At 36.5% G+C, this 24,637-nt stretch overlaps 1 protein-coding gene across 4 annotated transcripts; it reads right to left on the bottom strand.

Moving 5' to 3' along the window:
- Positions 1-1,917: 1,917 nt before the first annotated feature.
- ESD (esterase D) lies at positions 1,918-24,230 on the bottom strand. 4 transcript variants are annotated; one of them, XM_060079707.1, is made up of 11 exons: positions 24,143-24,230; positions 20,916-20,964; positions 19,703-19,784; positions 18,552-18,626; positions 17,870-17,958; positions 15,506-15,604; positions 13,931-14,055; positions 12,761-12,880; positions 12,005-12,103; positions 9,636-9,803; positions 1,918-2,147 (listed from the first exon to the last, which is right to left on the bottom strand). In XM_060079707.1, the coding sequence occupies exons 4-11, from the start codon at positions 18,617-18,619 to the stop codon at positions 2,067-2,069; spliced, it is 849 nt and encodes a 282-aa protein (XP_059935690.1). In that variant the 5' UTR covers positions 18,620-18,626; positions 19,703-19,784; positions 20,916-20,964; positions 24,143-24,230; the 3' UTR covers positions 1,918-2,066. The 4 variants fall into 4 exon arrangements, with proteins under 4 accessions (XP_059935690.1, XP_059935691.1, XP_059935688.1 ...); XM_060079708.1 differs by lacking the exon at positions 24,143-24,230 and adding an exon at positions 23,160-23,436; XM_060079705.1 differs by lacking the exon at positions 19,703-19,784.
- Positions 24,231-24,637: the final 407 nt, after the last annotated feature.

Genomic DNA, 24,637 nt, shown 5'->3' with positions numbered 1-24,637 from the left:
ATAAAAGCAAGTTAAAATTAATTGGCTCCCTATATATCCTCAATGGTCAATTCTGTATTGTAACTGAAGGCTTTTGTCTTTATTAGTTATCATTGGCTATATGTTAGCAATTATTTACTGAGTATTTAAATGTTTCTGCATGTACCCTGCAAAAAGGCAAAGCAACTCTTTTCTTATAATGGTGCGCCAACTTGGCAAGGTAATAGTTCCCAGTTATTCAATTAATCACTAATCTAGGTGTTACTATGAAGGGATTTTGCAGATATGATCAAAGTCCCTAATCAACTGAATTTAAATAAGGAAGATTATCCTGGATAATCTGGTGGGCCTTACTGTTAGAAGGGCTTAAAAGCAAGACTGAATGAGGCTGAGAGAAGAAGCTCCACCTGTGGACAACAGCTTCGGCCTGGCCCACGGAGTCTCATCCTGCTCTTGAACTTCCCTTCCCGATGGCCTGTCTTTTGGATTTTGGACTTGCTTAGCCAGCCCTTACAATCACATAAGGCAAGTCCCTGTAAAAAATCTCTTAACGTACATATCTACTACTAGTTCTGTTCCTTTGGTTAAATCCTCAACTAATACAAAGACCATAGGATCACACAACTATTTTTCTTTACAAAGGAATTACCAACAACGTGCAAAAACTTTGTGAATTAAAAAAAATTTCTTGTTTAGACTTAGAACCATTTTGTGTGTAGCTCACCGTAGGGCTCAATCTTGACTACTGATATTTATTTTTATTGTTTAATGTTTATTTATTTGGCCGCTCTTGTGTAGCTCACTGTAGGGCTCAATCTTGACTAATATTTATTTTTATTTTTTAATATTTATTTATTTGGTCTTAGTTGCAGCATGCGGGATCTTCGTTGCCACGTCCGGGATCTTTTAGTTGTGGCACATGGGCTCTAGTTCCCTGACCAGGGATGGAACCTGGTTCCCCTGTATTGGGAGCGCAGAGTCTTAACCACTGGACCACCAGGGAAGTCCCTTGACTACTGATAATTTAAATAGTACGAATTAAAAAATTTTAGTACTGTCTAATTCACATTTACATAGTACTTATTTTATAACTTTAAGAACCTGATGTCTTCCTCAATTACCAAGTAACACACATTCTTATTGAATGTTTAAAATGTATAACTTTCGTACTCTTTTAACAGAAAAATATATTTCTTTTAAAACAACCAGGGGACTTCCCTGGCGGTCCAGTGATTAGGACACGGTGCTTTCACTTCAGAGGTCCCAGGTTCAATCCCTGGTCATTACACCACTCCCAAACATCCTTAAGTTTTTAAGGAACACACTTTGGTATTTACAAGTTCTTGATGAGCTCATCAAGCTAAATTTCTGCATGTAACTAAAGGAAAATATCTTCTACAGTAACATATGAAACAAGTTTCCTTATCTAATTTCAGATTGAATCTAGTATTTAATTCCTGTCTCTTGAGAGAGGTCCATAAACCAATGTCCACAAATCTATTTGACTCAACAGGTAAGAAAAGAAATATCATTGATTGGGCTCCAGAAATATGACTTCTAATCTTAGTTCTCCCACAAATAACTGTGTAATGATGGGGAATTCTGACCCTACTTGCTTATTCAACAACTAACAAATAGTTATTCAATTCCATGACTACTAGAAGCCAAGTGGTTGCTAGACACTAGGTGTGTAACAATGAACAGGAAGAAGACAGTCCACACCTTCGGAGGCTTAAAGTCTGGAAAGGTGAGGAGTTTAGGCTAAACTACCTTTAAACTCTCTGTTCCAGAGTTAGCATTTCATGATTTCAATGGGATTATATTCATATTGTGTCCTGAGGTCAACACAACAATGGTTTCCAAATTACCTCAAGAAAACTGTGAAGTATTAAATATTTCCCATGTGAACACTGGTAAAGTAACTTTTTAAATCAGAAGCAGGTTTGATGTATTTATTCAGAGGGTGATTCAACTATAGAGTGAAGCATTTTTAGCACTACAAAATCCATGTTTTAAAATCTTTTTTCCTTGCCAGTCTGTTTATTACAATTTTATCATCCTGAAGAGATTCTCTTATCCGAAGTTTTTCAAGCATTCAGGTACTTTGCATGATGTCTGATGTGATCGGTAATAAAGGTTGCAATGAAGTAGTAGCTATGATCATAACCCTAGAAGGCAAAATAGAGATAAGACATTTATCTACTATTCAGAAAAATCGATATTAGGGACATTAAATCTATCTTGCATGTCACTTAATTTGCTTATAAATAATCAAACTATCACAACATGTGGAAGGTTTATAATCAAAGTAAAGCTTATTACACTTGTACTTCAACATTTTCGCTGAAAAAAGAATAGTTGAAAAAAGTTTCAACTCACAAAAGCAATGCACCACCATCAATAAGGGAATGTTAAGATACAAAATAAGCACACATAAACAATACAGAGAAAGAACATGAAGAATGCCCAAATGCCCTATCACTGGGAAGTTAAACACAGCCATCATAAATCACATTAAGAATTCGACCTCCTGCACGGTAAAAGCATATTGTATCTTTATCTGAGGAAAAAGGAATAATTCATTACACTCTGACATCCCTCAGCAATAAATCAAACTGGGTAAAAAGTCAGTAAACTTTTGAAAACTACCATGAAGCAGAGAGAAAATGTGTGAAGTAGTTGAGGTGAAACAGATTTCTATCTGGTCAAATAAAATCCTTGATAGGTAATCAGTGGTAAATAGAGAGGCAGTCCTTTCTTGGAGTGTCCTCTGAGTACAAAATAAGTAGCTCTCAAAGGAAAAAGAAAAGGAAAATAGGGTGGGAAGAATCAAAGAGTGTTAAAAAACAGATAATCTGGGGGACAGCCCTTACCTTGCCAAAACACAGTTAAAATACAAAATAGAATAATCTGAGAAAGATGAAAGTCTAAGATCGAGCGAATGGTCTCTGATGGGAGGAAAAAGGAATTTTTCTAAGCACTTAAGAAACAAAAAAAAAACCTAATAAAAATATCACCTGGGTTTCAGGGAACAAGGTAAAGTCCCTAAGGTTTTGATGAATCAGTAAATGTTCTCTACCTCTTACTTGGCAGAGGTATGCAGTGCATATCTTGGGAACAGCAGTTAAAAAAGAGTTCTAGTTTAAAATCATCAAAGTAACTTAAAAGCAATGTCTTCTATTTTCAGTGCCCAAACTGTGGAAGTGAATCTGACAGGAATGTTGTCAAAATTAAGGCTGAGCCTTGGAATTATTTGGTTTCACATCTCTCAATGATCAGACCAGTCCCAGTTAAATTAGTTAAATTTAGAGCTGAAGGACAGTTTCTTACATAAAGAAAGTTAAAGAAAAGCATTTTCCACCACGGAATTCTTGAGTTGTTAAGAGGCTAAATATGCCCATGATTTTCAGGCCATAAAACCTGTGAAATATAGTACCAAGTACCTGCCATTTTTCACAGATGATAAGATGGATCTGACTGAAAACAGGTGTAGATGCCTCGAAACACTTGTTAACAAAAATGCTAACGTGACTGACTATGCTGTATTTTCATGTTTAGCTGCACATATGTTCAGTGTGTTGCAGTTTCAGGCACATAGTGGGTAGCCACCATTATTATTGTTATTATTTATTATTATTTTATTAGAGAAGTCCCAGAGTAAACCAAAGTGACAATTTTGAGCTCTCAGGGGTGTATTGCAAGATAACAGTATATTTCACCTAAAATACAAAGCAAATGTCCTTCCATAATGATATTTAACTGAAGGTCTACCTTCATGAGAAAATAGAAAATGCCTATCATGAGGGACCAAGAAAGATTTTTTTAAATGTCAACATAAAGGCAAGAGAATACATTTGAATTACTGCCATTCTGGTAGATACATTTATATAATTAGAGCTGACTGTGTCATTCTTGATTAGTTTCAAGTTCTGCTGGTCAATATTATTAAATGGGGGTACCTCCCTTCATCAAATTCTTTGAATTGGTTTGTATGTTAAGCAGCTTGTGTGACTACGTTCATTTAGTGACACTTGAAAGGGCCTTCCTTTCCTCTTCTACCTGACACTTGAAATGGAAAAGTCTTTGGTAGCAAAACTCTCTTAGAGTATAAAAATAAACGAACTCATTCTTTTATTCTTTGCTCAATTCTCAAAATAAGAAGCAGTGCTTCAGCGGCTATGATGAACATTTATTCTAACAGGCAGTATTTTCCTACATATTTTCCAGACCCAATTAGCAAAGCTCAGATATGAATTCCCGAGTTATGAAGTCTCTTCAGAGTACAAAGAAGAAGATGGCTGAAAGCTGCTCATTTGTTTATTCAATAAGCACTTCCTGAGAGTTTATGTGCCAGGTAATTGTGCTAAGCATGGGGATACAGATGAGTGAGAGAGCCCTGCACTTCTAGAATTCTGTGCCATGTTCGTACTCTTCTCTAACAGGCAGGCACAGAGGCCAAAACAACCTCTGAATCTTCAAAAAGGGCCTGAGACTTGAGAAGGTACTATAGCCTTTCTTCAATGTTGGTTTCTGGAAGTTTCCATTAGGTCTGAAACTGAAAATGTTTCCTCACTATATTACTTCAATAACTGATAATAAGACATACTAGGCCTTTCCTCTTCAGACTAAGACTTGATCTGTGTATATTAGCTATCAGAATTCTGCTACCTTGTGCATTTTCAATTTAGATTCACTGAAGTGAAAATAGAAAAAGAAAAAATTACGAAGTATAATAAAAACCAAATTAATATCCCTATGGACTACACTTCCCCCTCAATTTTTTTTGACAGTTGATACAAATGTAGATTGTGAGCATTTAACACCATTAAAAAGAGGAAAATGAATGAAGTTGGGTAAACCATGTACATGATTGCAATAATTTTTTTTCCTCCCTAGATCACTTATTTATATTACCCACTATTATTTTCAGCTTATTTAATCCTTCACAGCTTCCACTTCATAAAGAAATACAGATAAACTGTACTTATAATCAAGTGCCCTCAGACCTGAGGTAATCTGAAGTCAACAGAAGTTGGCTTGAAAATCTGAAAAGTTGCTTCCCTGGAGCCAGTGCCCAGGTATGTCCATTCAGTTGCTCATTCAATTACAACAAACCTAAACATAATCTGCTTCAGACTATGTAGTTCACTTTTAACCTGTCCATGCTGGAAGGAAAGTGAATAGAAAATTGTGCCTGAGCTAAAAACTGTGACTGATGATTTCAATACTTTCTCACTTTTTTTTTTTTTTAAAGAATTGAATGCTTTGTACTGACTCTTCATTAAGTACAGACCACTATGTTTTTCAGTTGCTTGGGATTTAGTCATTTTAGAAATAAGTTGATTTATTTTCTCCCCCCAAGAATTACATCAGTGTTGTAACTCTGTTGTTTTTATAACAAACTCTAGAGATTTTTCAGTCTTTGTTGGCAGGCTGAAACTTGGTTGTTGGTGGTAACAATTAAATTTCCTGGCACAGACACAAGGGAAGCAGAAGAGGCAACAACACCACTAGAGCCAAGAAGTTAACGTCATTTGGAAAAAACATGCTTTGTGACATCACTTAGAGCAATAGTTAACAGAGTTAAGCATACTATTATATTTACAATCAAATTTCTCAAGGTTGATTATTGATCTAAAACATGTAGTTCTGATGATAAATGTTCAAATTAAGCTAAACAAATCTATTTCTATATGATGGATACCCGCAAACAAGGTATACATAATGTATTGGTTTTGGACATATTTTCCCACATGATGTATGTATTGTTTACATGTTAAAAATATCAAGGAGAGGGCCTCCCTGGTGGCGCAGTGGTTAAGAGTCCGCCTGCCGATGCAGGGGATACGGGTTCGTGCCCCGATCTGGGAGGATCCCATATGCCGCGGAGCGGCTGGGCCCGTGAGCCATGGCCTCTGGGCCTGCGCATCCGGAGCCTGTGCTCCACAACGGGAGAGGCCACAACAGTGAGAGGCCCACATACCGCAAAAAGAAAAAAAAAAAAAAATATCAAGGAGATTAAAAGGACATCAGGGAGATTGCTAAGGTCTGCTGCATGAGTTAGACAAGCAGCAGGTTATGCACAGCTTCCCCTTAGGTTAGCTCTAATTCCATCCCTTGGCTCTGCAGCAGTACTGCTTTGCCTTGCTGTGGAATGGTTAGACAGATGAAAGGAGGATAGTATTTGCAATCAGACGACCTTGCTTCCAGGCCTGGTTCCACCATAAACTAGCTGTGTGACCTTAGGTAAGTAGGTTACTTTTCTGAGCTTGTCTCCTCATCTGTAAAACAGATGGCCAGGAGTCATGTATGAAAACCCATAGCAATTGTCATACTTAATGGTAAAATACTGAAAGCTTTTCCTCTAAGATCAGGAATAAGACAGGATGCCCACTTTTATCACTTCTATTCAACATAGTACTGGCAGTTCTAGCCAGAGCAATTTGCAAGAAAAAGAAATAAAGGCATCCAAATTGGAAAGGAAGAGGTAAAATTATCTCTGTCCATAAATAATATGATCTTGTATGTAGAAAACCCTGAACTGTTAGAGCTAATAATCCAGCAAAAGTAGCAGGATAAAAAGTCAAACACAGGGCCTCCCTGGTGGCGCAAGTGGTTGAGAGTCCGCCTGCCGATGGAGGGGATACGGGTTCGTGCCCCGGTCTGGGAGGATCCCATATGCCGCGGGGCGGCTGGGCCCGTGAGCCATGGCCGCTGAGCCTGCGCGTCCGGAGCCTGCGCGTCCGGAGCCTGTGCTCCGCAACGGGGGAGGCCACAACAGTGAGAGGCCCGCATACCGCAAAAAAAAAAAAAAAAAAAAAAGTCAAACACAAAAATCAGTTGCATTTCTATATTCTAAAAATGAACAACTGAAAAGAAAATTATGAAAACAACTCCATTTACAACAGCATCAGAAAGAATACAATACTTAGGAATTAACCAAGAAGATGAGCTACTTGTACAATGAATAAATCACTGCTGAAAGAAATTAAAGAAGACACAATAAATGGAAACACATCCCATGTTCATGGTCTGTTAAGGTGTCAAGACTACCCAAAGCAATCTATAGATTCAATGCAATCCCTATCAAAATTCCAAAGGCAATTTTTGCAGCAACAGAAAAAACCATCCTAAAATTCAAGTGGAATCTCAAGGGAGCCCAAATAGCCAAAACAATCTTGGAAAAAGAAGAAAAAAACCTGAGAACTCATGCTTCCAGATTTCAAAATTTTCTACAAAACTACAGTAATCAAAAAGTATGGTAACTGGTATAAAGACAGACATATAGACCAATGGAATAGAATAGAGAGCCCATAAATAAACCCTGGAATATATGGTCAGATGATTTTTGACAAGAGTGTTAAGCCATTCAATGGTGAAAGGATAGTTTTTTCAACAAATGATGCTGGAATCCACATGCAAAACAATGAATTTGAATCCTTACCTAACACCATATACAAAAATTAACTCAAATTGGATTAAGGACTAAATGTAGGTCCTTAAGCTATAAAACTAACTATAAAACTCTTAGAAGAAACCATAGAACAAAAGCTTCATGACAATGGACTTGGCAGTGGTTTCTTGGATACGACACCAAAGGGACATGCAACAAAATAAAACATAGTCAAATTGGACTTCGTGAACATTAAAATATTTTGTGCACCAAAATACAACATCAACAGAGTAAGAAGGTAACCCACAGAATGGAAGAAAAATATCTGCAAATAATTTCTGATAAGGGATTAGCATCCAGAATACATAAAGAACTCATAAAACTCAATACAAATAGCATTCAATACAAAAAGCAACCCAATGAAAAAATGGGCAAAGGACTGGAATAGACATTTCTCAAAAGATATACAAATGGCCAATAAGCACGAAAAGATGCTCAACATCAGTAATCATTAGAAATCAAAACCACGTTACCACCTCATAGCCACCGGGATGGCTACTATCCAGGAAAAAAAAAAAAAAGAAGAGAAAAGACGTGTTGGGGAGGAGGTGCAGAAACTGGAACCCTTGTGCACTGCTGGTGGGACTGCAAAGTGTTGCAGCCGCTCTGGAGGACAGTAGGGAGGTCCCTCAAACAACTAAGAATAGAACTACCATATGACCCAGCAATCCCACTTCTGGGTATATAACCGAAAGAATTAAAAGCCGAATCCTGAGAGATACCTGTACACCCATGTTTATAACAGCATTATTCATAATAGCTAAGACATGGAAGCAACCTAAGTGGTCCACTGACAGACGAACGGATAAGCAAAATTTGGTATATGCATACAATGAAGAGCCTTGAAAAGGAAGGAAATTCTGACACGTGATACACGGATGAACCTTAAGAGGACTATGCTAAGTGAAATAAGCTAGTCACAAAAAGACAAATACTATATGATTCCACTTATATGAGATCCTCAGAGTAGTAAGAGAGACAGAAAGTAACATGGTAGTTGCCAAGGGCTGGGGGCAGGGAGAAATGGGGAGTTGGTATTTAATGGGAACAGAGTTTCAATTTTACAAGATGAAAAGAATCGTGGAGATGAATGGTGGTGATAGCTGTATGACATTATGAATGTATTTAATACCACTGAAGTGTTCACTTAAAAATAGTTAAGGTGGTAAATTTTATGTGGTATTGTGGTATTTTATCACAACAAAAAAAAAAGTTGAAAAAAACCCAAACAGGTGGATAGGCTAGGAATGGTCTCTCATCTGGTCGTATAAGGCTAAAATGAGCTAATGCTGTGAAAACATTTTTGTAAACTGAAATATACCACATTACACATTGATATAGATTTATTTGAACACTTATCATTATAAGTATATGTTTTAGATCAATGTGCCTGACATATTACCCTTAAACATGAATAAAAATGTTTTTAAAAATCACAACCATGTATAATTTTCAGTGTTTACTTTTCATCGTGAAATAAAAATTTTGTTTTTATTATGTTCTGAAGCTTATGAATACATAATTAAAAAAATAAAGGTAGAATTTCTTTAATTATAGCTGTATTAGCATAGAGTTAGGTGAGTAGTGAACAGTCAAAAGTATTTTAGTCAAGGAAAATTTGCGAACCAATTGAAATTCAGTAATTATTCTTAAACAACTAGCAAGTAGCACAACAAATAGATTAGCATCTAACTCAAACAATATAAAGTGCGTGCGTGTGTGTGTGTGTGTGTGTGTGTGAGAGAGAGACAAATAATACACAGCTTCTGAGGCTAAGATGTGTACATAAAGTGAAGAGTAATGAAGGTGGAAGCTTGTCCTTTTATTTTACTGCAACAATAGCTGCATGTGTCAAGAAAGATATACCTGATAATGTTGACAATTAAGTACTATTCAAGTGTTAAATTTGTGTTATTTACTGATTTTACAGTGGGACAGAAAATTGTAAATACTTTTCACTGTCAAAAGCTTTCCTATTTCTATGGAATTTGGTCTTAGATATCATTAACTTAATAGGAAGGCTTTCACTTTAAATGTCTTATTATAATTAAAAAATACCTTACTAGAGGTAGCTTTTCAAATAAAATTAAATAAAATAAAATTAAATAACATTAAATAAAATTCAAATAAAATTAAGAAAGTACTACGGAATCTTGTTTTTTTATAGTTAATTTAGAACAAGCTAAGGTTTCCTGGTACTTGCCTCTTGTAATCTGAAAACAACAGGGATTTTCTTTTCTGTACAGGCAGCTATGAAGTTATCAGGTAGTAGCTGTCCATCTGAAAGGAACTGGTCATCTTTTCCTTGATCAATTAGTATATCCAGCTGAGTACCTGGGCAGGCCTTCACAAGATGGGTAGCATCATAAGCCTATAAAAAGGGGAGAAATAATGAAAAATAAACTTGAAAGTGCCCAGAGAGCTATTCTGCAGAATACCCTATACTAGAACTGAATAGAAATTTAAAGTCATTTCAGCTCTAAGGCTGATTAAATTGAAAATATGCTTTTAAGTTGGCTTGTCTGGTTTTTATTTACAGGCCTTCAGAATTCTATCCTCAATTACAGCTTCTTCCCTACTTTCAACCAGTCCTAGACCAACGGCAAGAATTCTATATCTCAAGTATTCTTCATAGCATATAGCCTTTTTCCTTCCAAACCTTTAAGGTTTAATCACCTCTCAACTCCAAGAAAACCAATTTGTTTTCTTTGTAAATCCTTTTACAAATTGACTATTTCTTCTAACTCCATTATCTTTTTCTATTTCCAAATATTCTCTATTTCAAATAAATAGTCTATTTTTTGTCCCTTTTTTTGGTCTTTTTTTGCAGTACGCGGGCCTCTCACCGTTGCGGCCTCTCCCGTTGCGGAGCACAGGCTCCCGGACGCGCAGGCTCCGGACGCGCAGGCTCAGCGGCCGTGGCTCCCGGGCCCAGCCGCTCCGCGGCATGTGGGATCTTCCCGGACCGGGGCACGAACCTGTGTCCCCTGCTTTGGCAGGCGGACTCTCAACCACTGCGCCACCAGGGAAGCCCTGTCCCTTTTTTGGACTAATTCCAGACATAAATCTCTCTTTTGCTATCTGCTGAACGGCACCAAATGTCTACTATCTCCAGGAACTTTCAGGAAGACTTGATTTGAACAATCTGAATCATATCAACAACTCAAATTTATTATGTGAGGAGCTGCTGCTAGTTACAATTTTCTATTTTACCATCCATCTTTAAATATTGATTATTCATGTATATTCACTAATGACAACTTTTATGCATTGATCAAGACACACAAAAACCAAAAGATTTCCCCTTCTAAAGTAGCATGCTTTTTAAGACTTGCTTTCTTTAATCTTAAAAGGAGAGAGTGGAAGGACACCTATAAAGTCCAACTAGTTTAAGTTCCACTATTTCATAATTCTGCATGGCCTCCTTATTCCAAGAGTAAATTAAGTGATAGTCTAAACACTGCATAATTAAAATAGTAAAATCTACTGCCATTTGGAGAAAAATGATACAGATTCCTTTATAGGGTACCTCTCCCCTACTTCTCCCAATCAGTTGGTCTTTTACTTAAAACTTCTGTTAGACCATAAGGCCCCTGTGGACAGGAAAGGGTCATCACCCTCTTGACATAAGATCTCAAAACCCCACACAAACTCTGCACATGGTGAGGACTCAAAACACTGAAGCACAAGCACTGTCAATGCACTGTCCCCAAAGTAACTAATAGTAATAATTTTCAGCATTCTTCCAATATAATAAAAATCTAAGCCTAAGCAAAACAAAACTCTAATGACTAAAAGATTAACCTTCCAATTTGTCAGAATTTCAATGACCAATCTTAAATAAAATAGGGGTCCATGTGTAAATGACTTTGAATAAACAACAATAAGACAAAAAAGTTTTTTTTCCCACTTGACGATTTTCTGCTTGCTAACATGTACATGATGATGAGTTCACCTGCAAAATATTCAAACTCTTGGTGGAGTTTTCAAATAGCCCATTTCTGCACAAGGGCAAATCAGTCTCAGGAAAAAAGGGCCATTTTTACCATTTTTACTTTCATTTAGAAGCATCTGCTCCTATGCTTGAAAAAGCAATCTTACTGGTGGAAATATTCTCATAAATGTATATTACATACACAATATCTATTTTTAAAAGCTTTTAAGTCTAGAATTTAAAATCCAAATCTGAGAGATGCTAGACTTTGAAACAGATACACAAAATGAAAAGCCAGGCCTCGTGGTTCTTATCATACAATTAAGCACACAGTTAATATGAGGTAAGTCTAAATTTAGTAACATGGGGTATTTTTTGTAACGTTAATTTAGAAAATAAACACATAAATTAATCATTAGCAGAAAAAAAATGTAGCCACAGAATATCTGCCATAATTCAATGCAATTGAAATATTGTTCTCTGTTGTTGTCATTGTTATATGTATACACTTTAGTTAATTATTTTTTGCTCTGAATCCTTAACTTGAGTAAGTTAAGAATATAACGTCTGTAGTGTGTAGCTTTTTAACAAATTTGAAAACTTAAGAATGAGTATGAAGACCGCCATCCAGGACCTACCTCCCATTTACTTTGATCTGTTCCCAAATATCCACTAAAGGCTTTTTTGCCCCAAGGACAGAGCGCTGGGTTGCAAATTGGAGCAAATGCTGACACAGACTTCAGAAACAAACAAACAAAAAAATTAAAAACAAGTTATATTTTGCTAAATTGAATATGAACAGGTATTTACAACTGGCTTAAGAACTCTGACTTGCCATGAAAATCCCTGTGAACAATTTTCCTTTTGCTATATTATGGGCTTAGATTATATGCCTCTCCAAGAGACCATATCCTTTGTGTGTTCTATTAAAAGAGCTACATTTTCATTAAATAAGGCACAAATGAAAGTTTATGTTCAGCGTTTCTACTCATTTTTTCCACTTAAAACAGTGGAAAATCAAAGTCAACTTTACAAGAATATTCCCGGTAAAAGTAAATAACATACTGTCACAATAACATTAATCAATAATAACTTTTAGGGAAAAAAAGCCTAGAAAACTATAGTTTGAATAGAAGCAATGAAAATTGCTTTATAATACCTCTAACAGACCAATGAGAAACCACTGGGATAAAATTCCTATACGTCTGATTCTGTAGCATGTATTGTGTGGTCAAATTTAATACTCTTTTCCCACAAACCCCTTGAAATTCCCAAGACTAGAAAAGTTTAGTCCCAATACTAAAACAACAGTATCTTAATTTCAATCTTTGAAAGTTCCTAATATTATACTATTCAAGAGAAATATCTGTCACTAGAAGCTCAGGTAATCTTACTTTGTATTTTTCAGGATTCTTCAAAGCACAAATCAGAGCTCCATGGCCTCCCATGGAGTGGCCAAAAATAGACATCCTTTGGGGATCCACTGGAAAATTGGTATTTATGAGTTGTGGAAGCTAGACAGAATTTAATAGTGGGACAAGAGATATGACAGAAATAAGTTTAGACTTTTTCAAAGTCATCTAAAATAATCAATACTTCCAAATTCAGTCTTAAAATGGTTTACACTAGTAAAGATTAAAAAAAAAAAGTCAGATAGACAATAATCATTAATATATCACTGGAGAATATACGTTACATCTTCCTTAGAAAGCGACTTTAAGAAGATAATGCAGAAAGAAACTTTAAAATGTTGTAAACATTTAATAATTTCACTTCCTGGAATCTCTTCTAAGGGAAAAGTCCTTATGGGTAAAAAATTATAAACAAAGATAATCAATGCAGTAATACGTATTATGGTAAAAAAATATATGTAATATATATAAGTAGCCTCCATTAGAAAAAAGTAAATCACAGCATATGACAGAATATTATACAATTATTAAAATTATGTTACAAATAGATCAGAATATTAGAAAATATTTACTTCATACAACTAAAAAAAGAACAAGATAAAAATTTTTACTATTACATGAAAACTAGTCATAAAAAAAAGTCTGGAATATACGAAAATATAGTTGTTGTTTGGGGTGACAGAATTATGGTGATTAAAATTTTATATTATCGTTTCTGAGTTTCTATGATGTGCACATTAACAATTAAAATCGGAAAAATGCATAAACTGCACACAAATATTATTAATAGAAGCAATGCTTTACCACTTATCCTTTTTGATTTTAATCACTATGAAATATGTCTGGATGAACCAGCTGCCAGAAGACACAGTTTTTGCATATACTATTTTCTTTGTATAACCTGGGTAGTGTATACAGGTATCAATATAATTATTAAACTCTTGAAAATTGTACTTAGTGTTCATTTAAATTGCAGAAAATAGGACTATAGTACTTGTAAACTTCGGAATTTTTACCAAGATAATTAATAAATATGTACCAAATAGATTCAACAATACCATACCCTAAAGTTCTCGGGACTGGAAGGACTTTGTGTCCAAAATCAAACTTTTGGCAGTCATCAATTAATAATTACACTGTAAATTAAATTACCTCCTCCGTTACATACGAGTACATTCTGTAGTTAGTTTTCCAAGGATCTTCAGTAGCATCCACATAAAATCCAGCACCAGTGCCAAAGTCCCAGGTCTCATCTTCTCCGTTAATATTGCAGCCACCTATTAAGGAAAAATCTTGTGGTTTCATCTACTCTGTAGTAATGGCCCATGTTTAATAACACACTTTAAAATGAACCTGAAATTTCACTTGCATTAGAGCTGTTCACCAAGTATTGTGGGCTCTCTGCGTTTTGGGGCACATACTTCCTTGCCCCCTTGCGTGCGGTCATGTGACTAGTTCTAGCCAATGAGGCAAGAGAGGGAATGGCCCTCCAGGCTGGGGTATTCACTGGCTTTCTTCACTGATGAAGCTCCCTCCTATGTATTCTGAACATCTTTCCTCACTCTGTTTTACCTATCAAAGGGCTTATACTCTCTTTTTATCTTTCAGAAATGTGTTAAGATTCCTTCTCTGATGACCCTCCTCATTACCAACACTTCTTTACTTCTCTGTACCACTGTGATCTTAGAAGGGAAGGGGAAACAAATGCTTGTGCTCAATTCACTATTTTGAACTGAAGGTGTCTCCTTATGTACTTTGGAATCATTCCATCACGTTTCCCCTATTTACCCATCCCCCAATGGGATTTTCTTATATTCTATTTTAACTAATTACGTTTTATTTTATATCCTTGCATACAGTTAAAAAGCCAACCACTGGGATTCTGAATAAAATTATAGTGATATGTAATTTGATGGAAGTGACCTCTTCATAATAGTCAGTCTACCCATCCAGGAACCTGACATTCTTCCACTTACAACAGTTAGGAAATTTTATGTTTTTTTAAAAAATAAATCTTCATACTTTAAAAGTTTATTCCAAGGCATTTTATATTTTTGATGCTCTTCTGAATTAAACATTTTGTTACATTTCCTGTGACACGTCTTACTTTTACATAATATGGATTGTGAAAGGAGATGCATTACTTCCAAGGCCAGCCATTCAACTTCCAGATAGTTTTAGCTACCATTTAAATTCCATTTCCTGACTCTTCTAGGGTCCCAAAACAAGTTTCAACTATCTGATGGATTGAATTCTCAAATATTTGATATTCTCATTTCTCTAATGTAAACATTATAATCATTTATATTAAAACTAATACTTGTTTAACTGTACGACTATTTGATGACTAACAGAAATGAGAAAAGATAATTACCACGTGACAAGGCAGTTTACCCAAGGAATAAAAAAAATTATTTCCTATGCATTGTAGGTTATTTTGGCACTAGTGCCAATATGATACATTATTAATTGAGTTGCTCAGTCTCTGTTTTAAAGTGCCTTAGTGTCTTAATCTGTAAAATGGGAATAGCAAAACTGTTCCCTCTCATAAGAGTGACATTATGAGTAAAATTCAGTGAGGAAAATGTACAGCATGGTATTTTAGAGTCACGATGTTGCTTGAAAGATTAATAAATAGCAAAAATATGAAATGAATCATGCATTATTATAACTTAAGTCTTAAAGATTTATATTTTTACAAAGGACCTTTGGAACAAGAACACTTACGAGGGCTGGTATCTGGAGCAATGACGACGAGGCCATGTTCCGAGGCAGCTTGATGATAACCAGATTTTGATATAAAATTTTGTTCTGTGCAAGTTAAACCTAAAGATCAAAAATATTGTTATCTCATGATATGCTGTGAACTGTGAACGGTTTATAAGCTTTAATCTTCTTATAACACAGGAAAACAAGCTGACTTATTAAAAAGTTTTTTGTTTGTTTAAGAAATAATGCTGAAAAAGACACTGAAGTTTCCCTTCTCATAAAATATGTAACGGTATTAATCCAAGAACTGTCTTAGGTTAAATGCTCCCATAGCTGTCCTTTGAAAGTCACTCACTAAAATTTCAATTACAGAAATCCTTTGGACCAGGTGTGTTTGGGAATTTAGAATTATTCAAACTGTAGAATGGCAATATGGTGCATAAAACAAATGTTATTACAACGCTAATGGTATGTATTCTTTTAACAAGAGATATGACTGCAGTAGCTCTCACCAGAAACAAAAGGTAAAAAGAACAGGAGAAAAGAATGAATACAGCTTTGGACCATGAATCAGAAAACTTGTTCACTCTTTTATGTGATCCTGGGTAATATATAATTTCCCTGGTACTATAGAATAGTTTCCTATTCTACAGGTTACATGATTTCTAAGAGCATCTTTAGCTACAGAATAGTATGTTTCTAAAACAAACATGTAATTTGTTGTTGCTTTTGGCAATACCCTGCTCTTCTAGCAAAATTGGTTTGCTTTTTCCAATCAAAGAAATTAGATGTTGAGTTAAAACTAGATAGGCACATCAGAAAGTCTACAAACAAATGCTGGAGAGGTGTGGAGAAAAGGGAACCCTCTTGCACTGTTGGTGGGAATGTAAATTGATACAGCCACTATGGCACAGTATGGAGGTTCCTCAAAAAACTACAAATAGAACTACCATACGACCCAGCAATCCCACTACTGGGCATATACCCTGAGAAAACCATAATTCATAAAGAGTCATGTACCACAATGTTCACTGCAGCACTATTTACAATAGCCAGGACATGGAAGCAACCTAAGTGTCCATCATTGGATGAATGGATAAAGAAGATGTGGCACATATATACGATGGAGTATTACTCAGCCATAAAAAGAAATGAAATTGAGTTATTTGTAGTGAGGTGGATGGACCTAGAGTCTGTCATACACAGTGAAGTAAGTCAGAAAGAGAAAAACAAATACTGTATGTTAACACATATATATGGAATCTAAAAAAAAAAAAAAAAAAAAAGAATGGTTCTGAAGAACCTAGGGGCAGGACAGGAATAAAGATGCAGACATAGAGAGTGGACCTGAGGACATGGGGAGGGGGAAGGGTAAGCTGGGACGAAGTGAGAGAGTGGCATGGACATGTATACTCTACCAAATGTAAAATAGATAGCTAGTGGGAAGCAGCCACATAGCACAGGGAGATCAGCTCAGTGCTTTGTGACCACCTAGAGGGGTGGGATAGGGAGGTTGGGAGGGAGACGCAAGAGGGAGGGGATATGGGGATATATGTATCCATATAGCTGATTCACTTTGTGATACAGCAGAAACACACCATTGTAAAGCAATTATACTCCAATAAAGATGTTAAAAAAAAAACTAGGTAGGCACTTAATTTTTACCTTTTAAAATGAAATATTCTCATTTTTAAAGACTGGTATTTGGGGCATATCTTTGAGGAAACATACATGAGGGAGGATTTAAATCAAAGTTATAAGAAGCAATTTTAAAGAAACAAAAATAGAATGTTATGACATAATTTGGTTTCTACGAGTCTCTTATAATGTCTGCTTCTAAAGATGAGTGCCAACATCTTGTGAAAGAAAAGTTAGCACAGAGGTTCAAAATTATTCTCTCACAATCCATTCAAGAATCTTTAACATTCACCTCTGATTAAGAAGCATTAGTATTCTTTTGTGATGTTCCAGATTGTACCCAGAGAAGGTGAGTCCAATTAAAATATTTCAGAGAACACTGTAAGAAGTTACTTGGCTGTGGTTTCTAATTAGCATATCACAGGTGTCCTGGTTTTACCTAATACTGTTCTATTTGAGTGGTAAAGTCTCTAAGAAATGCTTGAGTAGGTACAAAGTAAATAACTTTTCTAAGCTCTTGTCACTGAGTCTAGAACTTTATATTCTCTGCTGAATTACTTGGTCTAATTGAAAAAGAAGTATAATAAATGTAATTCAGTAGGTCTGAAATTATTCTCAGGATAAAGTAAGAGTAGACTATGACAGGCTCCTAAAGTCTTTTATAAATGGTTCAGAAAGCACACCAATAAGTAAAGATTAAAGAAAAAGAAACTCCTTTATAAAACTCAAATGCATAACACTTACCAGACAGCCAATATAGTGCAGGGCATTTTCCATTTTCTGCCTTTGGTGGTAAATAGACAGCAAATTTCATTTTGCATTTCAGTTCAACACTGTAATTTTAACAGTCATACACGCACAAAAAATCAGTTGCTCCACATCAGTCAAGACAGAAACATAAAATAAGTGATTTAATGTCCAAAATAAGTGATTCCACCAACATTTAAAGAATATACCATCGCCCTTAAAGAAAGAATGAGGCCAATTTAGCATACTGATCTATTGATACTAATCAAACTGAGCCTGTGCTGTGCATGGTACACAGTCATTCTGAGCAGGCTGAATTAAAAGAATAAATGTAACATCCTCAATGTATCACAAAATTATTAAAAGAAAAATTGTTTCTAAAGAGATATATGAAATAATAAATCAGCTTTTATAAAAAATGAATTCTAAAGCTCTTAAACTACATGTTTGTTCATGGGCACTGCAATGCATCACATCCTTAATTTGCTTTTTATCACTAAGAGTTTATTACCATCACCAATATCAAAACTAGATAAGATAAAGCTGATAAAAATCACAGGTATTTTCTACAGGTAAACAGTAATTCATGCAACAGTGATCTTTCATGGGCTTATTTAAAGAATCAAATAGACGGAAGCAGAATTAGAGATACCTAAAATTGTATCTTCTTAGTAGTTACCTGTCATGTTCAAAAACTTTCTGCAATCCCCCAAAGCACTTGTTGCTGGAAATCTGTTTCAAAGCCATTCTTCTCCTATTAGTGAAGATTAACCTCATTAATTTCTAGAGAATCAGTTCCTAAAAAATTTCAAACAAAGCTAACTGTTTTTGGGATAAATTATCTAAACATGCAACTGTCTGCCACCCTGAATTTTTTTCACATGCTAATTTCCACTCATAAATAATATTATGAAACTGACTAATTTTGATACATACACTTAACACTTGGTACTCACTTTAGGAAACTTTAGTACTTTGGAATGTCATTACTAATTTATTAATAAGCTTTTTTGTCTGTATGACTGTGGACTGCCCCAAATTCTTTTTATTTTTATTTAATTTTTTGGCTGTGCCGCATGGCATGTGGGATCTTAGTTCCCCGATGAGGGATCAAACCCATGCCCCCCTACAATGGATGCACAGAGTCTTAACCACTGGACTGCCAGGGAAGTCCCTTTCCTTTTTACTTTTTCCCAAATTCTTTGCAGAAAGAGGCAGAATATAAATAAGTTATTAACTTTAGCTTAGAAGATTAAAAGTTGTTAATAGTTTACCTGTTAACTGTAACAAAGGAGGCAATGGTATGACATTATAGTTGATATTAAAATGGGAGGAAAATGGTATAACAATAATGATTTTGATAATAATAACAGGTAACATTTACTAAACACAGTGTCACAGGCACTTTCCTACATGTTGAACAGATCAAATTACTCATCCTAGGAGAGTGTTTCAGAGAAAGTGATATACAATTTTCAGATCAACATTTCTCCTTTCAAAACAAACCAGCAAGTAAAACAAAAGCCTGTCCTGAGTGAATTAAAAGTACAGTTTGTCATGGGGAAATTTTTAAGTTTAGTACTTCTTTTCTCTCCAACACATCTTTAAAGTTTTCATAAATAATTTTAAACTTAAATGTTAAAATACCACACATTATTAATTTTTAATAATAAATAGCAAAAAAACTGGAACACCATCTTTATGGTAAATACCTGTTGAGCAAAGAGAAACCAGACTGATTCTGATTTGTATCTCTCGAGGAAGGATTCCCTTCCCCTCCTTATTACCAATCACTAAATCATACACACTAAATAAAAAATCCTCAGATACCAGGAACAGGTATTGCCTCTCTGGTGGTCTTCTCAGTGAAATGTTCTACTGTACGCTGATCAGTTGTGGTGTTAAGGTTACTCTAAAAAGATATGTAGCAATAATCTTAGAAAGCTTATTTTGGAAACGTCTTTGCAAAATTCTAAATAAGATTAGTTTCAATTCTACGTTTAAGTAATCTCCTCAATAAATCCAAATACTGAGTTTTGCATTGGAAACCTGGGATGTGAACCAGAAAGTCTGACATCAGAGCCCCTACTCTCCTGCTATGCTTTTCTGCCTCCTGAGAGGGTTTTTAAATACTCATAAAAAATTTTTTTTCAGAAAAGATTGACGAATTTTATAGCATTAGGGTATTACAATTATACACAGAGGTAGAATTACCTTCTATTCACAGGTTTATGCTTTTAACCTTTAAAAGACCAATTTTTAAACAAACTGCCCACAAAATGTTATTAATTATTGAATATTAACTTCAGCTATTCTTGTTTATGACACTATCTTAAATAATGAATTAACAGAGACAAATGTATACTTTTTAAATATATACACATGAGACTAAGGAAAAAAATTTACCTGAATTATTCTTAAAGGAAATCCTGTTTTTTTAGATCTAGCAAGGACTATGTCTACTTTCCCAAAACATGGTACACTGAGCATATATCTAGTATGTGAGAGGTACCTAATAATTATTTGTTGAATTAATGAATACATTTTTAACTTCTAACTACCAATTATGTGAAAGTTTTTTAAATTAGCTTATTCTTTACCTCTATTGTTTTTATACTTTGTTATTCATCTATTTTGGTAATCCGTAACTAGTCTATTTCTTCTGCTCTTTGAATGTTCTTAGTTAAAATTCAAAATCAAACACTTTCCATTGGGCCAGAGAAAACAAAGTTAAAATACTGTTTTTTAAATTGGTAGAATGAATTAATAAAAATAAAATCAAAGCTTTTAAAGTTTTTCTTCCCCCTAACTACCCATTTTAGAAACTATCTTCAATTGTCAATTAAGAAAGTTAGGCTCAATAAAAAATAAGACATAAGCTAAGAACTAGATATGATATACTATGATATATGAAATGATATACTAGGTGATTACGTTTTTCACTAAAATTTTTCTATGTGAGAAATAGCATATTTTAAACCAAGTTACTAGATTTTTCATTCAACTTCCAAAGTAATGCATAAAAATAAAACTTTTAAGGTACCTGTCCAATTGCTACTTGCTTTTTTATCTGCACCAAAGGGTAGATGATCCTGAAAAAAAGATCAAATGGTGTATAAATGGGACATACTTTTCACAACAAAGGTTATACAGACATGTATAGTACACTACACATTCTCAACAGAGGCATTTTCCTCTTGTTAGGTAGATGACTACCTACTCTGGGTATGGCAGTGTCAAAAGGGCAGCTGATGGAACAGCACCATCGCTTTACCTCGGCCCATAATCTAAGTACCTTAACACCTATTTTGCCACAAGGCCTTGTGTTTGGTTAAAAACTTCTCCTGGAATAAGAGTGCTATGAAGACAGTTTTTTTTTTTCTTTTAAATAAATAGAAAAGGTTTTAGATTGTAATTTGAAAGTACGAGATACAGTCAACTGCTGAGAGTGAAGAAAACAGGAGTGGAGACTAGAAAAGTAGAGAAAGATAAAAAGAAGCCTAGACTCATCAGCTAAGAGTTGTAGGTTAAACGTGTAATGTGGTGAGGATAAAAAAGGGAAGAGATGAGGGCTTAAGGACTACTGGGCTGACTGGCTAGAAAGGATGAACTGGTGAGAAAACTGACTGGGCTTATGAATGATGGTGAAGTTACTGATACACAGAAATAAACAAACAAATAAATAGAAATGTACGTAGTAGTGTGCATCAAATGACACCAAATGTGTCATCTGTCTGACACGTTTCATTTCAGTTCTAGAACAGATTTTGGGGGAGAAACGAAGTTACATAGTAGAATAGAATAATAAAAAACACCCTCCCCCAAGAAAAACCAAAAACAAAGGCAAAAAAAAATTCACAGTGCCAGTCTTCCTAGAAAGTCAATGAAAATGTACATCAATATTCTTCAGAGAACAAAGTTTCTCTCAATGCATGGTACATGGAAAGCCAATGAGGTAAAAAGTATTAAAGTCATCTTTATTCACAAAGCATCGATTCCCCCAAAAGGCTAAACTGTCAAATCTTACTTTTCTTCCCTTTACTGATTGAAGTTAAGTGTTATTTATCTCCAGCAATCTGTGTTCTTTGTATTTCACCCATTCTTTCCTTCTTCCCATGAACCTCAAAAGGTTTCTATCTATCTCTACCTGGGTTTTTGTTCTCATTCTCTCGTGGACTTTGATCCATTTCTCCATCTGCAATGTGTCCCACCCCACTGGCTCTCAATCACCTACACAGGTCTTCCCAACATCACCCGATTATGGAACTGCTGACCATCACTTCTTTGTTCAAATTCTCTCCTCAGTGAAAAAACAGGATTCCATTCCCTAAGTTTCCGCTCTATTTTTTCGTTGAAACAATATAAATCTGCCTCTCTTGATTCAATCGTTCTCAGGCATTGGTGCCAGAATTTAAATTTCTTGCTGGACCCTTCTCACAGGATGTGCCACAGGCTAGTAAAACTCAACACATCTAAAGTTAAGCTTCTGTCTCCTACCTTCAAACCAAGTGTTTCTATTCCTTTTTTTGCTTCTCTTTTCATCTATGCCTGTCTTGCCCAACCTACATCTGAAATATCTTAAAGTTACCCCGTCTCTGAATTCCCACTGCCACCATCCTAATTATACACAAGAAATTAAATTTTCCTTCCTACTTTGTTTCCTTCTTGTGTGACTCACTAAAATCAATCCTGCATGGAGGCCTAGGGCTTTAATCCATTTAACTTACTGTTCAATGGATCCCTATACACGACACATCTTCAGGCCTAACATGGTCTACTTGGAAATATTAGTCATTTAAATTTATTTTTATTTTATTTTAAAAATTGTGATTAAAAAACACGTAACATAAACTTTACTGTCTTAACCATTTTTAAGTGTATAGTTCAGTAGTGTTAAGCACATTGTCAATTTTAAAACATGGTTAGCTTGCCCACATTAACTAGCAGATGAAAAATGCTTGCCCACTTCCAGGGTGCTGCTACAGGTGTCCAGAACTAATCCCACTCTGCTGTCAGGGAAGTAGTTGAAAACTAATAAGTCATTGAAATGGAAGATAGTGTCAATAATTATGCAATTTTTTAAAAGCTTGATGCCATTAAAACTTCACAAAATTGAAACTATGAACTGACAAAAAGGATGAACAGAACTCCATATATACTTTGGTCACATTATTAACTGTACTATATACATAATCGCTTTTCCTTCATAAAAATTCACATGGCTCGCCCATACATGAATTTTTAATCCACCCTGGGGAAAAACATAGCATCCATGAACTCCAAGCACCTTAACTTAGCTGTCAAAATTGTCTTCAATGGTCCCACAGTATTTTTCTGGCCTTGTTTTCTGTTATCTTAATTTAGTCAAACTCAATTATGTATAATTCTAGCATAGCCTGCATGTTTCTACTGGGTGCCATGGTACAATGGTTTTAGAGCAGGCTGTGTAGCCAGACCCTCCAGGTTCAAATTCTGGCTTCACCACGTACTATACACGGTAGTTCTTTGGTAGTGGTAGTGACTTCGGGCAAACTACGTCATCTTTCTATGCCTCATTTCCCCATCTGTAAAGTAAGGATATTAATAGGATCAGTTTGATAGGGTTGTTCCCGGGATTGAGTTAATTCACGTACTTCGAACACTGCTGGCCATGATACGCACACAAACGTTAGCTATTATTATTCCTGCAACCTCGAATGCGCTCCAAGGTCCGCGCAAATGCCATCGCCCTGACGACCCAGTCACAGAGGACCGCCAGACCCCTACACAACTGACAGCGCATTTACAAATACGATCAGCCTTCCAAAGTGCTCGCAAGCGTGTGCGGAGAAGCGGGGTCCCCAGGTGCCCGGCCCCCTGACCCAGGCGCCCGTGGAGGCTGCGAACGCTTTGGGGTCTGTTTCCTCCATGAGCGAGGTACCCATCCACCTGACTCAGGAACAGCTACGCAAACGTAGTGGGGTACTTGATAAACCGGCAGATGCCCTCAGAGACCGCACGCCCGAACGCCCCGGGTTACATATTCTTGGAAGCTCAGTGAGGAAAAGGGATTCGGGAAGAGGCGACGAGCCTCGGGACAAAGTCCTCGGCTCAGCGCCCCTCCCTCCTGCCACGGCTCGTCTCGCTCTGGGCCCGGGGCCGCGTTCTTCGCGATCGCGACTCGCCGCAGGCCTCAGCGTGCGCCCCGACCGGGCCCCGCCGTGTCACCCGGGCAGCACGAGACCCAGACGGGCCGCGGACATCCGGGCCTCTGTCCAGACCTAGTCTTACCTCGGGCCGGGTAGGGAAGAGGAGCAGCAGCCGTAAGGGAAAGGCGGGGCCTCATCATGGCCGCCAGGGCCACCGCCTCGGCCCCGCCCCTCTAGGGTCCGCCCCCTCTAGGCCCGCCCACTCCGGGATCCTAACTCCCGAGTCCCTTCTCCTCAGCCCCGCCCTCCTCGGCCACGCCCCCACTGTCCCCGCCCCCCACTGTCCCCTCCCCCTCCCTCGCCTCGCACTTCCGCGCAGCGCTTTGTGGGCGGCTCCTCTTTTTCTTGACGCGAGTCCTACGTCAGGGAGCCGCCAGCCGCCTTGGCCCAGCCTCTTACCAGCGCGCGCAGGATAAGGCCCAGGCTTGAATGAACGTGAGCTCTGGCCCCGCTAAACTCGTGGAAAATGTTTCCACGTAGCCTTTTGAAGTTATTTAGAAACCAGGACATACTTTCAAATCTCCTCCCCCCCCGCCTCCTCAGTCGTTCCAGTTCACCTACTTGGTAGCTGGAGTGA

This window comes from Mesoplodon densirostris, chromosome 17, assembly GCF_025265405.1.
Source record: "Mesoplodon densirostris isolate mMesDen1 chromosome 17, mMesDen1 primary haplotype, whole genome shotgun sequence".
NCBI classification, from domain to species: domain Eukaryota; kingdom Metazoa; phylum Chordata; class Mammalia; order Artiodactyla; family Ziphiidae; genus Mesoplodon; species Mesoplodon densirostris.
The sequence above is the reverse complement of the archived record's forward strand: the minus strand, read 5'-3'. Positions and strand labels throughout refer to the sequence as shown.